Source organism: Rhamphochromis sp. 'chilingali', assembly GCF_963969265.1.
Source record: "Rhamphochromis sp. 'chilingali' genome assembly, chromosome: 1".
NCBI lineage: Eukaryota > Metazoa > Chordata > Actinopteri > Cichliformes > Cichlidae > Rhamphochromis > Rhamphochromis sp. 'chilingali'.
Genome location: NC_137929.1, coordinates 27382227 through 27396742, shown reverse-complemented (window position 1 = coordinate 27396742; position 14516 = coordinate 27382227). Strand labels below are relative to the sequence as shown.

Sequence of the window (14516 nt, the reverse complement as noted above, 5' to 3'; positions counted from 1 at the left end):
GTGTATAGATCTTTTGCCTCAGTCGCCATACATGCATTGGGAGTTGTTCTCCAACTGCACAGTATGGCTGCTGCATTGATGCATTTTTCCAATGAACAGCACCAACCAGTGCAGTATATGTAGGCTTTCATGCTGCACACAAGGGGAGCATCTTGCATAGCTAACTAGGTGAATTTCATTGCCTTTAGACTCTTAAGAAAAAAGCTGTGGGATGTCAGTATTTCTTCATATTAACTGTGCAACAAAAACACCAAAGTATACAGTTACCCACCTTTTCACCCTTTGGACCAGGAGGGCCCTATGAAGAGACAGAGAGAGAAAAAACAGATTGTTCAAACTATTACAGCATAAAAAAAAACGAAGAAACTATGTTCCAAGTCACTTGTAATTGTGAAGACAATCATGATGTTGTCTGGAAATATAACAAAACTATTTAAAACCGGGGTGACCAATCACGTTAAAAAACAAACAGAGCCGCTAAGCGAGGCTCGAACGTCAAGAAGTGAGACACAACTGAAAGATTAATAAACTGACTTTGTGTACTTTCTGACATCTTTCACGATTTGATTAAAATCCGCTGTCACAAACTGGGAAACAGTGCACTGTAGGCAGCAGGGCTTATGCAAACATACAATTAAAACCTAAAACAGGCCCAAATCAAGTCCATGTTTACTTAGAGGATCAAATCCAGCAATCTCCAACCAAGTATTGGCAGGCACGTTGTAAAAAAATGTGCCCTGAAAAAGAGGACTACGTCTTTTTTTTTGGTGAGGTAGCTTCCAGCATCCGTCAGTCGGCAGGCAGCACCTCCTGGGTGGGCTCTGTAAAAGATCGTGGAGTTAAGGAGAGGATCTGACAATGAGGTGTGCATCCACATGCTGAGCTTAACGAGTACGTGTTAAAAACTGCTTCTTCTTTTTAAATTCAAGTTGAATGCTGAAGTATGTTGGGTTTTTTCTTGGGAGGTCAGGCATTTGATCATCAAGTATTAGATCATCAACTAACTGACCACCCGCTTAGCAACAATGTTCCTGAGCTCCTGGAGAAACTGCTGTGCCAGTATTAATCTGCATTTCACTTACAAAAGAAATCCTATTTGCTTTCACTGGCCATAAATAAAATGTGAATATGAGAACAGATCAGAATCTTTAAAAACCACAAAATGATATGCAGGTAAAAGGAACAACTTGTTCACGAGTAGTTTTAGCATTAAGCACAAAAATCTGTAGTGGTTAGCATTCCAGGCTAATCCTGCTCTAACGCTGTTTGTTTCCAAATACAAAAATATGCTGACACTAATCCATAGATTGATGATATTAGTATAAAACCTGTGTTTGGATGCTGTTCCTTTCAGTCTATGGACCAGTGACCCAGAATAGCAGGCTTGGGCTTCCACTGCGCTGGCACACATTAGCAGAGTCTAAAACTGAAATGCTCCAGAGGTAATTCAGCAGTTTTCCTCAGCCAATTTCTGCCACACTGCTGAGAGGTAAGAGAGCCGTAGCCAGGTTTCTCCCTGCTCGCTGCCTTTGGATATTATTTTTGATGCTTATTTAACTGTCTGTAACTTTTTAGTTATGTATAGTAGTTCGTGCAGTCCCAACTGGATCTGCACAGGGGCTAATTTGCCTTGGTTTTGGGGGTTGTGAACCTGCACATCAAGCTTGTGCGGTGCATCATCCCATTTATTTAAATACGAGGCTTCCTCAAGCCTCAGCGCAGGCCGTAATCCAGACACAAACATCTGAGGACGTGCTCCTGCTGTTCCTTGACCAGCCGTGCAAAGAGGCACAACACACTTGTAAATACAAAATGGGAATATTAGGAAAACAATGTTTCCGACTGCAGTTCCCTGGGGAGGAATAAAGAGGCAGAATATTGGAATCAAATGTGACTTTTACATTTATAATGATGCTGAGGCATTCCAGAGGGGCTAAATAAGTTTCCAATGTTTTCCTCAAAAAGGAAGGCCGCTAAAGGAAATTGGTGAAACTTTGTTTTTTCTTTTTTCTTTTCTTTTTTTTGTTTGAGGAAATTGCCTTTGGATAATGGGAGGCTATTGACATTACTACAAACACAAATGGCTGGAAGAAAAAGAAATATAAATATAAGCACTGCATCGTTTCACAAAAGCCTGTTTAACGTATGATGCTTGGCACTAACACATGCAGTTGGCGCAGATAATTACCAGGCTGATTTGCTGTGCGCCACATTATGTGTAAATGAAGGGAAATTGCAGCATTATATGATGTAGCAACACAATAAATCCAGAATGTGGAGCAACATAATGAAACTTCATCAAGCCCATGTTGAGCTCTGATAACTGGGAATAAATAAGGATAATGTAGCTGGAGGTGTTGGTTGGGCCAGTTGGTGTCATCCTGGGGTTTAAATAGATATTCTTTATTGTTACATCATTACTGAAGTTATAACTGTCATGGTCCGCGGCCCGGCGTCCGGGGTGCTGCTGGGATGTCCACGCCCACGAGCGTGGCTGCTAACCCCACACCTGCATCCCATCCCAGGCGATCATCAGGTGGACTATTTAATCCTTCCCTACCTGCTGCTCCACGCCAGTCCGTAGTCGCCTCTCAGCGGTAACGTACGCCTGCGGGAAAAGAACTCTTATGATAAACTCTCCATCGGACCTAACACTGTTTTTTCCCTGTGTACCCAGATCACAACTCGGCGTGTTTTTGTTTTCGAGCCACCTGCCTGTCCACCTGTCCGCCTGAGATTTGGTTCACCATCAGCTTCGCCGTCTCGACCCCTTTTGGAGCTCCACCCCCCTCTGGTTCACTCGGCCCGGCTATCACCGTGAGACGCACACTCCACCTTCCCTCGTATGCTGCCTTTTTTCCGCACCCCAGTAATCTGTCTCTCTTTTTGTTTTACAGCCTCTCACAGCCCCGCTCTCGGCGTTCCCTGCGCGGTCCCTCGGTTTCTTCTGGTTCCATACGTTGTTTTTCAGGCTACCCTCACGGGACACCTTTAGTTGCAATAAAAATTACTTTCTTTATTCGCTCCTACCCTAGTGTGTGTGTTCTGCTACTGGGTCCTGCCTGCGCTCGGAACTTCGGTTCATGACAATAACATTATGAAGGTGCATTTTTTAACCCAAAACCAGATCATTCCCCACATCTTATCAAAGGTATTTTAAATTAATTTGAGTTCAATTTCATTGGTGTAGCGCCAAATAAGGAAAAGACCGCAATAATCAGAAGACCCCCTATAAACAAGCACTTGGTGAGAGTGGGAAGGAAAAACGTCCTTTTAACAGGAACCAACCCCCCTGCAGAACGAGGCTTAGGGCGAGGCAGCTATCTGTGGCACGTGGTTTGATTAAGTGAGAGTAAAAATAGCAATTCAAAAATAAACCAAGTAAAAACAAGTCAACAACATAAGAAGCCCAATGGGATGCAAACTCCGGTCTCATTGCTGATAAACCTGCAACTTTTCCAACCTAATTATGTAGGCTTCTAAAACAGGCTAGCTATCTCTTGGGAGCTAGCATCCAAACACCAAAAGACACCTTGTAAGTAAGGGCAGATCAAGCATCTGATGAGATATTATAACTGAGTTTAAATGCCTGTAAGTGTCTTTTTTGATAATCAGCACTCCTAAACATATCAGTCAAATTTTAAAACTTTTTCTCTTTTTTTTGCTGAAGTGGAACGGTACTTTTGGCACACCTATATCTCACCAAACAGTAATTCCACTCTTCCATCTGGACATGAAGCATGTGGAAATGATTTGGCTGCACAGTGTGCACCTGCTCATTATACGCTTCATCATTTGCACATCACTTAGAGAGACAACACGTGCTGGAGCTTTTCCAGAAGGTTTAAGCAAGTGCAGCAAGGGTCTTTTATAGAGACTATTAAAACAGCTCTCTTGCAAAGACTTTTTCCAAACTGTACTACAGTGGAACTGCAGTGTGTGTCTTTGTCAAACCGTCTCTGCAGCTTTGTGGTTTCAGTCTGCCCTGAGGAAGCTTTCTAATCAGCACCTGTGTCTGCTTTTCACATCTATTTTACTGCTTCTGCTCTGGTTCTGTTTCATAAGCAGGTGCTCCTTGGGTCATGGCTGTTCATTAGCAAGTTCCTCTGCTGAACACGATTAACCCTCTACAGTGCTTTCCACACCTACTAGATTGCACTTAATTCTTAAATGACTGCATGCATAGCTTAAAATAACAAACTAATTAGGTTTGGCAGAGGAGCAGTTCACTGAAATACACTTCACGTTGTTTGCGTTTTCTTCACTTTGATTTTGTATAGATCAAAAATGTAAGATGCATGCTGAATTAAAAGCTTTTTTTCAGTAAAGCCCTACCAGTGTTTGATGTTTGCTAATTACGATCTGTGTGTGGATTCTCTCCATCTTCCTTCCACAGTCCAAGGTTAAGTGTGTTAGGTTAATTGGTGATAGCAAATCGGCCACAGGTGTGAATGGTTGTCTCTGGCCGATTTACGTGTAACACGTTACAAGGAAACAGTTTACTGTAATCACATTATATTTTTCAGTGACACAGTGATGTAATGCTTTGTTGTATTAAATTCAGTAATTACATTACAGTTACAATTATGATGTTCCTTGTGTTACAACGGTTCTTCAATTAGCGACATGCCATGTGGATTAAAAGAAAATAACGTCTAACAAACATGTTTTTTTTCTGCTACAGTCAGCTAATTTGAGTTCGCGTGCAGTAGGAGGAAAATGTTGGGGTGGTCTACAAAGGAAATATGGACATTAACTCCATTTTTGTTGCACAAAAGGATAATAGCACAATGGTAATGTGTAGACTGCATCCAGGACAAAAGTAACTGCACTGGGTTCGCTGCAAGCATATGCACAGATAGCATGCTAATGCTAAGCTAGCCAAAAACCCAGAGCAACATTAGCTGAGTGGATGCTAACCCCAGACCAGCAGCCAGAGCCTTAACTTCAACAGGTAACAAAAGTAGCGATGATTTGTCAGACTTGTAGCCTCCTTTTCTACCTGTTCAAGTTTTTGAAGTAGAATCACCGTGGAGATCGCTCTGAAAGCTCTTTGGGATGACTTCCAGCTTCGTGTTCATACGTAAATACCAAAAGAAAGATAGTACGTGTGTCCTCATTATGATAGGGATTTGTAAAGGTGTGTGGGTCATTTTTCGGAGTGTCAAGAGAGTAATGTAACCAGTACAGTAACAAATCACTTTCTCCTGTGAATAATAAAGTAATGTGCTGTATTATTAATTAGTATTGTGTAGTATTAATATAATACAATTGCTTTCCTTGAGTAACAACCCAAACACTGGTGTAAAGCCTGACCTTTGGCCGTCGGGATAGGCTCCAGCTGCCCTGCGACACTGAACTGGATAAGAGGAAGAAAATGGATTTTTGGATGAAAATCTTAAAAGAGCTTCATTTCATGAGCAGTAATAACCTCCTGCTCAGTTTAATGCAGTTTTTCTTTGGTTAAGCTTTACAACAGTGAGAGAGATACAGATGCTTTGGAAACGTCACTATAAACCAGCCTGAATGCATCATTTTATATCCTGAAGCCAAATAACCCTGGAGAAATAATGCAATATCCAGCAGAAAACACTGAATTGTACATTACTCAAACACAGTATCTCACAAAGAGTTTTAGAGGAGGTTTCATTATTGCTCATAAAATCAAGCTTTAAGAAGAAGAAACAGCTCTTTGGGGATTTTAAGATCTTTAATTCAGAAAACAGAGTCAATTTTTATGTATGTATTTACTTCAATGAAAGACTTTTCTCTTTGTCACCTAAAAGCATTACTTTTCTTGCGCATCTGTTTATGCCGTATTCACTTTTTTCTGTTTTTTTCCCATATTTTGTGTGAATCTGGCATACTCTCTGAGTTATTTCCCATAAAAATCTCTTCCGCGATCAAGATTACTCCCCACGCGGGCCGTCCAAAACACTAAACATGTCCTCTATATGTGAGCTGATGAATGCAGCCACCCCAAAGCAGAAGCTCTTATCCACTTATTGAAAATGACACATATCATACAGACGGTAAGCCTCACATCATCTGCTGCTCAGTGCTGGGCAAACTTATGTCAAATTTCCATCTTGAGATGATTTGTAACAGAACATCCTGTATGTATGATATTGTCAAGTTTATGGTGGACCACTGGATCAGGATTAAGCTTCTTTTTTTTTTTCCTGTCCAGACACATGTCTAGCTTCTCATTCGAAGCCAAACCAAGACCACTCTCTCCTGCAAAGGCCTGCACGAGGAAAGCCCTGCCACCTTTAAAAAAAAGTGTGGGAGAGAAATATGGAAAGGTCTGCGGGGAAATATAAAAAGGCAAAGTGAACTGAGGCCAAACCCACAAGCAACATGGAGAACACTGTCATTTAAATCTGACAATGTAACTGATTTCACTTCATATTAGATGGAAAGAGTAAATGATGTTCAATAAAACAGTTCTGGCACTGAGGTATATTTCATATGCGCCTCCTGCAATGGTGATTACTAAGAAGTGAACAGATTGCGCAATGTCCCTCCAGAAAGCTTTTCATCTGTTCGACTGCGGCTTAGGCCTGTCGAGCCAGTTTTCATGAAACTTGGTGGAGAAGGTGAAGGAAGACCCGTCTGCTGGTTCCTTAAAACCAGTAAATAGGGCACTGACCTTAATGGAAGAGCGCCAGTTAGTGCTCTGTGTTCTGATACATTTCGACCCTGTGTCACTTACACACTCATTAGCTGACCCCCTAATTTATTCATAAGTCAATTTGATTTCTTTAGTTCCATTTTCATGTCAAAGAAATTATGTGATGATGATGATACGGTTTCAACCACCGCGGAAGCTTTTATGTGCATTGTTTCTATAATAGTCCCCTTTTATATCTCTAATTTTGGTGTTTATAAATCTTGGCCTGATCTGGAATGCAGTGACAGATTTAAATACACAAATCATGCAATTTTGTTGTTATTCCTCACATATTTCTTTTTTCATTTCCCTACAATCAGTAAGTAAGCAGTTTAACCTGTCATTCGTTATGAATGTCCATGCTCAAGCCGCAGCAGCACACAAACTGAAAAGTACATCTTTTCTGTCAGGCTAATTTTGAGCTGTCTTGCATAGAAGTCAGGACACCGAATATCCATTCTTCACATTCCTCTTCTAATATAATTTAGTCAAAACATGATGGATGAAAGCAGCACGAGGCGAGGGGCTGGCTCGCGTCCACAGCTTTAGCTGTTGTTGACACGAGCAAAACGATTCTCGTGGGTTTTGGCCGCGAGCTGCTTGTACAATCTTGCGAGACAATCCGCATAATCCGACGAGATGCAAAAAGTCAGAGATGTGCGTGCAACCTCTGTCTGGACTCGGTTGTATTCGTTTTCATCGCGGTGACCTGTTAAACTTATCAAGGTTCAGAAAAATCAATCCATCAAACTGAGCTAATATCCTCTTTTTGTGGAAGCGGGGCCAACTGGGCTGGCAGCAGTTGCTGTAGCCTGAACTACCGGCCACATGGATCCAATCATCTCACCCTGGAGCACTGGCATCTCCGAGAGCACAGGCAAACAACTACCGCTTTTACAACTTCTTCTTTACAGGCGCGCTCCTTTCACACAGCCGCACAATATCAATAAACATGTGTACACAGGAAGTTAAGAAGCTATCCTCCGGGCACCAAGTGTTGATGGGTGAAGAGGGGGCAGGTGAGGAGGGGTGAGTGGGAGGAGGGCCACAGTGAAGCGTTCGAAAGGGCTGAACCTGGACTGAAACCGAAAAGTCAGAATCAAATTTAATCCGACTGACTTCAAGCAATAATTCAACGTTTTTGTTTAGTTGCTGGGATAAAATTGCTATACTTCAGATTCCTAATTTATCTTTTACTTCTGGGATGGCTACAGCTTTAAAGGTTGAGCAGGTCATTCAAAGTATCCTTGTGCAAGACACTGAATCCCAAGTTGTTCTTGATGCGCTCATTGGAGTGTGAATGTCAGACAGAACGCACTTAATGTAGAAAAAAGTGCTTGTGTGAATGTCGTATGAGGCACTTGAGCGAAGTAGAAAAGCGCTTTATAAGTACCAGTCAGTTTACTCCAAATCTATGAGTTCTTTTGCAGCTTGGAAAGAAACGAATACAGCATTGCTGCTCTCAGCATTTGCTCTCCGCACTGCAAAAGTTCCCTTTTGACATTGCAATTATACTGAATCGCTGGTGTTAGAATCTGCAGCACGCTCTGGTTCAATTGTGCATAAAGCTCCAATACACAGAAGGACATCCAGTGCAAACATGTACACCTCCATCTGCTAGTTCTGCATGGGAACCTTCAATCATACGAGCATGGGCCCCAGGGGAACTTTTCTTCAAGGCGGGAAGCTAATGGAGGACAGAGATGTGAGTAATCAGAGCAAAATGGGCAGGGACGAACGACCACAAGTGGCTGGTGCTCGTCGGGGGAATCTGGACGCAGAGGTTAGGCAGGGATAGGAAAACCACACTGGAAAACTGACTTGGGAATGGCATCTGGTTCCTATATCCACAGTGTATCACAATTAGCCGGCATAAGATGACTTTAATGTGTTATGTGTGTGTGTGTGTGTGTATGCTTGTTGTTATGTGTTTGGATGTTCTTGTGGGAGCAGGGACTCTGTGAACTGAGGAAGCCGATAGTGCGACTGGTTATATATTTACGTATGTGTGTGTGCGTTGTTTAAGTGGTATCAAATTATACAGGGAGGAGATCCTCCCTCCCGCAGGATCTCATCATTCCCGAGGAGAGAGGCATTTAAACAGCTTTAACACAAATTGTCAGCATGAAAAGCCAAATGTGCAGGCCAAATTTTTCCATGTGCAATACGTAAGCAAATTTCTGACCCACAAAATTCTTGTTGCGGACATGAAATGTTGAGGAACGGACAAGGCTCCACTTGGAAAAGTGTTTCTTTCGCTTCTTCTGCTGATTCGATCAGAACCGCACACTGGCTGCTTTTACATTTCTCATCATTTGATGTTGTGAGCAGGAGGAAAATTCCTTTCAATCACAAAGTTGTCAAGCTTTTTTCTCTCTCTCTCTCTAAAACTGCGAGCTTAACATTCATTCGGCGCTCCTTCAGCGCTACCGTTGCGACATCCAGTCATCCCTGTGAGTGTTCGGCTTGCTCAGCGAGCCAAAGTACGCGACTCGGTTGGCCCGAGAGCTGCACGTCGTCATTTACTGACAAACAAGCGCCGCTGATGGGCACAGCGTGAGCAGAGGACTAACGTCGAAAAGGTCAAACTCTCAATGTTGTCACATCCAGTGCCAGTAGGCTTGTTCAAGCACCGCTGCCCTTATGAGTCCAAGTAAACGCTGTCATGTCCGATAGATCCACTTTCAGCTCTCGGCGGGACTCTCTTCCCTGCCAAAGCCTGTGTGTTGTCTGCGCTCCGGCCTCTCCTGTGATGCTACGGCTGTTAGTGGACGCTTAGTTTTAAGCATACAGAACCCCACAACGCAGCAAAAAGTGTAAATGAGCACGACTTGTGAGAATGCAAGGCTTCCTCCACAAACGTCTCCTCCTCTGCATGGCAGAAGTCATCAAACTCCAGCTGGAGGATGTTTTATTAACAGGTGTGGAGCCGCAGCGCATATCAGATGAAGGATGAAGAGTTGAGGGCGCCCGGACTCCTCTGCTTCACCCCAACATCGCCTCTAATCCCTGCTCCGCGACTGCATAATTCATAGATTGTGACAGATCAGCTCCAACCTGCAGCGCTGGAATCTGCGCGCAGATGAAGCGGGGAGGCGGAAACCTCTTGTCAAATACAGACACGACCAGATTTATTTACCTCATGGCTGCACTGTAGCCCTGCTTGGCCGCAGATTTCGTTGTGGTACACAGACACGCTTAAATGAGCTGAAGTTGGTTTGATGTTCCCAGTTTTTGTATCGCTTTCAAATATTTCCCCTCGTCTTTCTGACCAGATTTCAAAGCGTGCTACTTTCTCTCTCTGACTGTATAATTTTAATTTAGTATGGCATTCAGTTTGTGCTGAGAAAAAAAACACTCATGCACACACAGATACACACAGTGGAGGGTGTTAGTGGGTACTTGACTGCAGCCTCAGGGATGGTGTTTTATGCTTGATTGGCACTAAATGGTGTGCACACGGAGTGGCGAGCGCTCGGGGTTGATGTTTTGACATGAAGCGGCTTTTTCAGAGGCACAGAAAGATGAGAAAAGATAAAAAAACCAAGTAGGAAAGACATGATAACTTCGCCTCAGCTGTCAATTCGAAGAACCCCCACCCCCCTCCACCACCACCCCAGAGAATATTAATGTGCGGTAACCGAAAAAGAAAATTTTTTCGGGTTTCGGTGGCAAGGACGGGCAAATCGCTCCTCGTGTAAGTACTCTCAGTTGAAAATCATCTGTAAGGTGTCTCATTTGAACATTTTTCCAATCTGTCTGGAGAATAACAGGAGATCTCCAGCAGCACGTCGCTGGACAATTGAGTCTGCGACGTGAAAGCTGACGAATGCGCGCAGGCTCTGGAAAAAGACGAGGAAATCAAAACAACGAAAATCGCTTTTCCATATCTGAAGGCAATCAGGAGCCGCCAAAGAAGATCTTCCCTGATGACTTTTGATTGAGGAGACCTATTCTCTTTCTGTCTCTGCAAACCGCCGGTCCCCGTGCGTTCATCGGTAGCTTAGTAACGATTAAGGCACATAGATCTGTAATGACTTCTGCAGCGGTCGGTTTGTTTGGCTCCGAGGGCTGTGTACAATTTACGCAGTGTTCCCAGAGTTATAGCGGGAACTGCTGAATATTCATGCCGACGTGTCCCCTGCCATCCTCTGGTTGGCCATACCAGATGTTAAAAAAGACCCATATGAGATCACTGACACCAGAATGGGCTTTTTTTATTTCAGAAACAGATTTGGTGAGCAGTGGGTGAGTCATTGCCAGATCACAGCTTTTTTTCCCCCTCGGAGCCATAAAAGCTGGACCCCTACCAAACATTTAGAGCACGTTGTGCTACCTATAAATGACTTCATCAGAAGGTGACCTGTTGGCCACAGCTGGAACACTGTCAGGTACTCATGCACAGCAGATTCACTGTCTCACTCAAAGAACCATCCTAATGAAGGCCTAAATAAAGATAAAGTAATAGCAGCATCCCATACGTTTATTGGCAAATCCACCGTCTCCTACTGCACGAACATTTCAGCGACGCTTCTGGGACTCCGATCAACTGTTGAGACACATCACAGTATGATTTTATTTGTCAGATCTAAGGCCTGGCGCGAGGGGCTGAGAAGTAAGACCACCTGCATTTACTTATGTCCCAGAACCCCGGGAGCGAGCGTCTGAGAAGGCTCGGAGGATTAACTTACAGCTTTTACAGCTCAGTCGGCACACACTATTATACCTATTCAATCACACCAGCCTTCTGGAATATAAAAAATTTTAACAGAGCTCACGCGCATGTACACACACACACGCACCGACACACACAGAGTACCCGCTTGACCTGCTTTTGCTGCAAACTGTCACAAGCTCTGGCGATTATGTATGTATGTATGCTTCTCTCTTCATCTTTAGGGAAACTCTGAGGTTTTCCATCTGAAAGACGAGCGAATCTGCGATCACCCGGCGGTGTAATGAGGTGAGATAATCTCTTCGGGTTCAGGGCGCTGGCAGGGACAGATGCTGGTAGCGAGAATTTTATAAAGCAGGCTGCGCAGATGACGGGTGAGGGTGCCTCATAGGGGTAAGCCAGTGATAAAGAGTTTATTTTAATAAGTCAGCGAGACAGCTGCTGAAATTTCTGTCAGCAAGTGTATTGTGATTTGTTATCTTTTACCGGTACATAAACAGCAAAAAAAAAAAACACTTTTAAAAAAGTAACTTTGTCCTTAAAGTGCATTTCAGAAATAGCACTTAGGCAACTTATCAAAGATACATTATGAAATGATATAGCACAGTTATGTCCATCAGCTAAATCTGCATAGATGTTTAGCTTATGTTAGGGGAAAGACTGGGAGCGAACATAGTGAAGCCTCCATCATTCAAAACTCCCTAATTAACACGTTACATCTCGTTTCTTTAATCAATGCTAAATATCAGCGTTTAAACCCAGTGTAATTGTTTTAAGGAGGATTATGTGCAGGATTATTTCCTGAGAGCCTGAAGTATAAACCTCACCTGGTTCTTTCTTTCCTAAAATATCAAACATTTCCTTCTTCTTCTTGCTTGCATTTCTTTTTCTTGTACACAAATTGCTCTTTGCAGCACACATACCATCCCAACCTGCACTTGTCGCGTGCCCCTGCATGTGCCTTTTCCCCTGTAATCTTATACCTTACACAGCGGCATGCTGTCTGCACCTCTGTGCATGTCTTTTGCTCTGCCTTTACCTTTACGGGGTCATCACAAACGATGTGAAGCAGGCATACTTACAGGAGGTCCTGAAAAGAGAGAGGAAAAATCCCTGGTTAGTGTGTTTTCAATCAGCGATCAAACAGACACAGATCATCAATATTCCACTGGAACCACTTATCCAGAATTACTAAGAACAGAAATCAGCCTCTAGCTGAGAATTATTTTTTTGGATAGGACCGTCTTCACATTTCATCTTTGCCGCGATGCGTTCACTGACGATGAGGAATGGGAGAAAGATGGCCTCTTTCAGTAATCTTTCTACCTTACAGCAGAGAACAAAAGACTCCCAGCTATTTACCATACCGCGGTGGGGCCAACAACAGTCACCAGGCCTGGTGATCGCATTTTACATTTGCGAGTAGCTCCGATTTCACTGCTACAAGAGGTTGTGTGCTTGTTAAAGAAATACCCGCACTTTTTTTTTTTGTGAGGTGACACTCGTCTTTTGCCCAATTACTGCTGCTCAAAGGACTCGGTGCCAGCGCACTTCAGGGCTCCCCAGAACCCTGCAAATCATTTGAGGTCTTCAGGTTCTTATTAAAAAGGTACCCAGCTGCTTTAACACTGAAATAGGGGTTTTTTTCTCCTATGTCCTTGAACGCTTCTTCGTCATGACCACTGCAAATTGCTCCTACAGCTGGGGATTTTAAGGAGCCGCGTGTTTGAGCCTCACTGCTCGTTTGTTTTATGGCTCGTTGAGTTACAGTGGACCACTTAGTTTTTAATAAACCTGCACCACTATGTTGTTGTTGTTTTTTTAAGTGTTTCAGCTAGTAATTATGAGAAATCAAAGAAAAAAGTGTGATTTAAGGAAAGAAAAGGTACAATTTCCGATAAAGAACATAGCAGGCACCTTAAAGGTTTGAGGGTCTACAACTGTTACAGCTTCTTGACGGCCAGAGTAAAATCAAAAAGCACTATTAGCTGACACTGTAGCGTGTCATGTCTTTTATAATGCACAGTAAAAGTCACCAAGGCTCGGTTTCGCTTTCCGTTCTCACACCGTGACTTCCACTCGAACAAACGTTCAACCTTTCCGTGTGTAAAGTGGAACTGCTCACCTAATCCAAGCATCAATTCCTCCTTTTTTTTTGTGAGCGCAGGAGTCACAGACCTGATTATTCAAACGGGGAAAAAATATGCGAGGAAACGTCTAACACTTTCCAGCATTGACCACCTGCTAGAACAGTCTGAGCCTGTGGCTTCTCAATGCTACAAAACCTTCTTCATCCTAAACTGTCCTGCCACAATTTTCCTTTCCATATGTTAGTGGTAAACAAACAAGAGATCCTAATGAAGTATCCCATTCATTTTTAATGCATAGGTAAACATCACCGTCTCTTTTTCCTATTTGTTCTTTCTGTCAGCGGAGCCAAGTGGTGGGTGAAATCTTCCTCCTACCTTTGTAGATGAGTAAACTGCAAAACACCTCAGCATGAATTTATGGGAAACTCGCGACGGCATAGTTTCTTTTGGTTAAAGTGAATCATGAATTAAATATGCTCCCCTTCAACATCCACCAGAGTTGAGAACTTAAAAGAGGGAAATTGGATTTGCAGAAGGCTTACGGTGCAGAATTCAGCATGCCCCTGCCCATCAAGGACTGCATTTCTTCAGTCGCATAAATAATGTCTCTTAAATATCTTTTCAGTTTCTCCCCAGTGCAGTTTGTTTTGAGCGTTTCTCTGGGATTCAGGCTGAATCTACTTTTTAAAGCAAGTCAAACACGTCCTATTTGGGGGAATTCAGCGGAAATGACTGAACTAAAACTGCGTGTCAATCTGCAATTACACCGAGAGCATTCAAAGCTGCGTGCACGTGAGGATGTAGATAAAACATCCTCACGTATCTGTTTCCCGACAAGATACTTCAATCCAGTCAGTGCTTCGGTTTGCAAATATTCTACTGAATGTCAGGGCCTGTCCTTACATTTGCTCCCTATTGTCTATTCTTAATAGACCGCTGTACCTCACCAGCCCAGGCATCATGAGTGGCCATGATTGCTTGCTTGTTTCCAATTGATTTGTCAAGAGGAAGCAATTCACATTCTCCGCATTTGCTCTGGCTGAACAGAGACCAAAAAAAAAATGTGTCTGAACAGTGG

General features: G+C 43.1%; 1 protein-coding gene across 7 annotated transcripts in view; it reads right to left on the bottom strand.

The window, feature by feature from the left end:
* Window positions 1–14516, bottom strand: part of col25a1 (collagen type XXV alpha 1 chain) — a 157925-nt gene that overhangs the window by 53030 nt on the left and 90379 nt on the right. For 4 of the 7 annotated variants that reach the window (XM_080883669.1, XM_080883673.1, XM_080883671.1 and 1 more), the window contains exons 1-2: window positions 2561–2578; window positions 272–298 (exon numbers count right to left, since the gene is read on the bottom strand). Coding sequence is in view for 1 of the 7 variants with exons in the window: in XM_080883675.1 (XP_080739801.1) it covers window positions 272–298 (27 nt within the window). In the remaining 6 variants the exon portion in view is untranslated. Of the gene's footprint in view, window positions 1–271; window positions 299–2560; window positions 2580–14516 lie in introns of those variants that run through there. The other 3 variants (XM_080883675.1, XM_080883670.1, XM_080883674.1) reach the window with 2 other exon arrangements.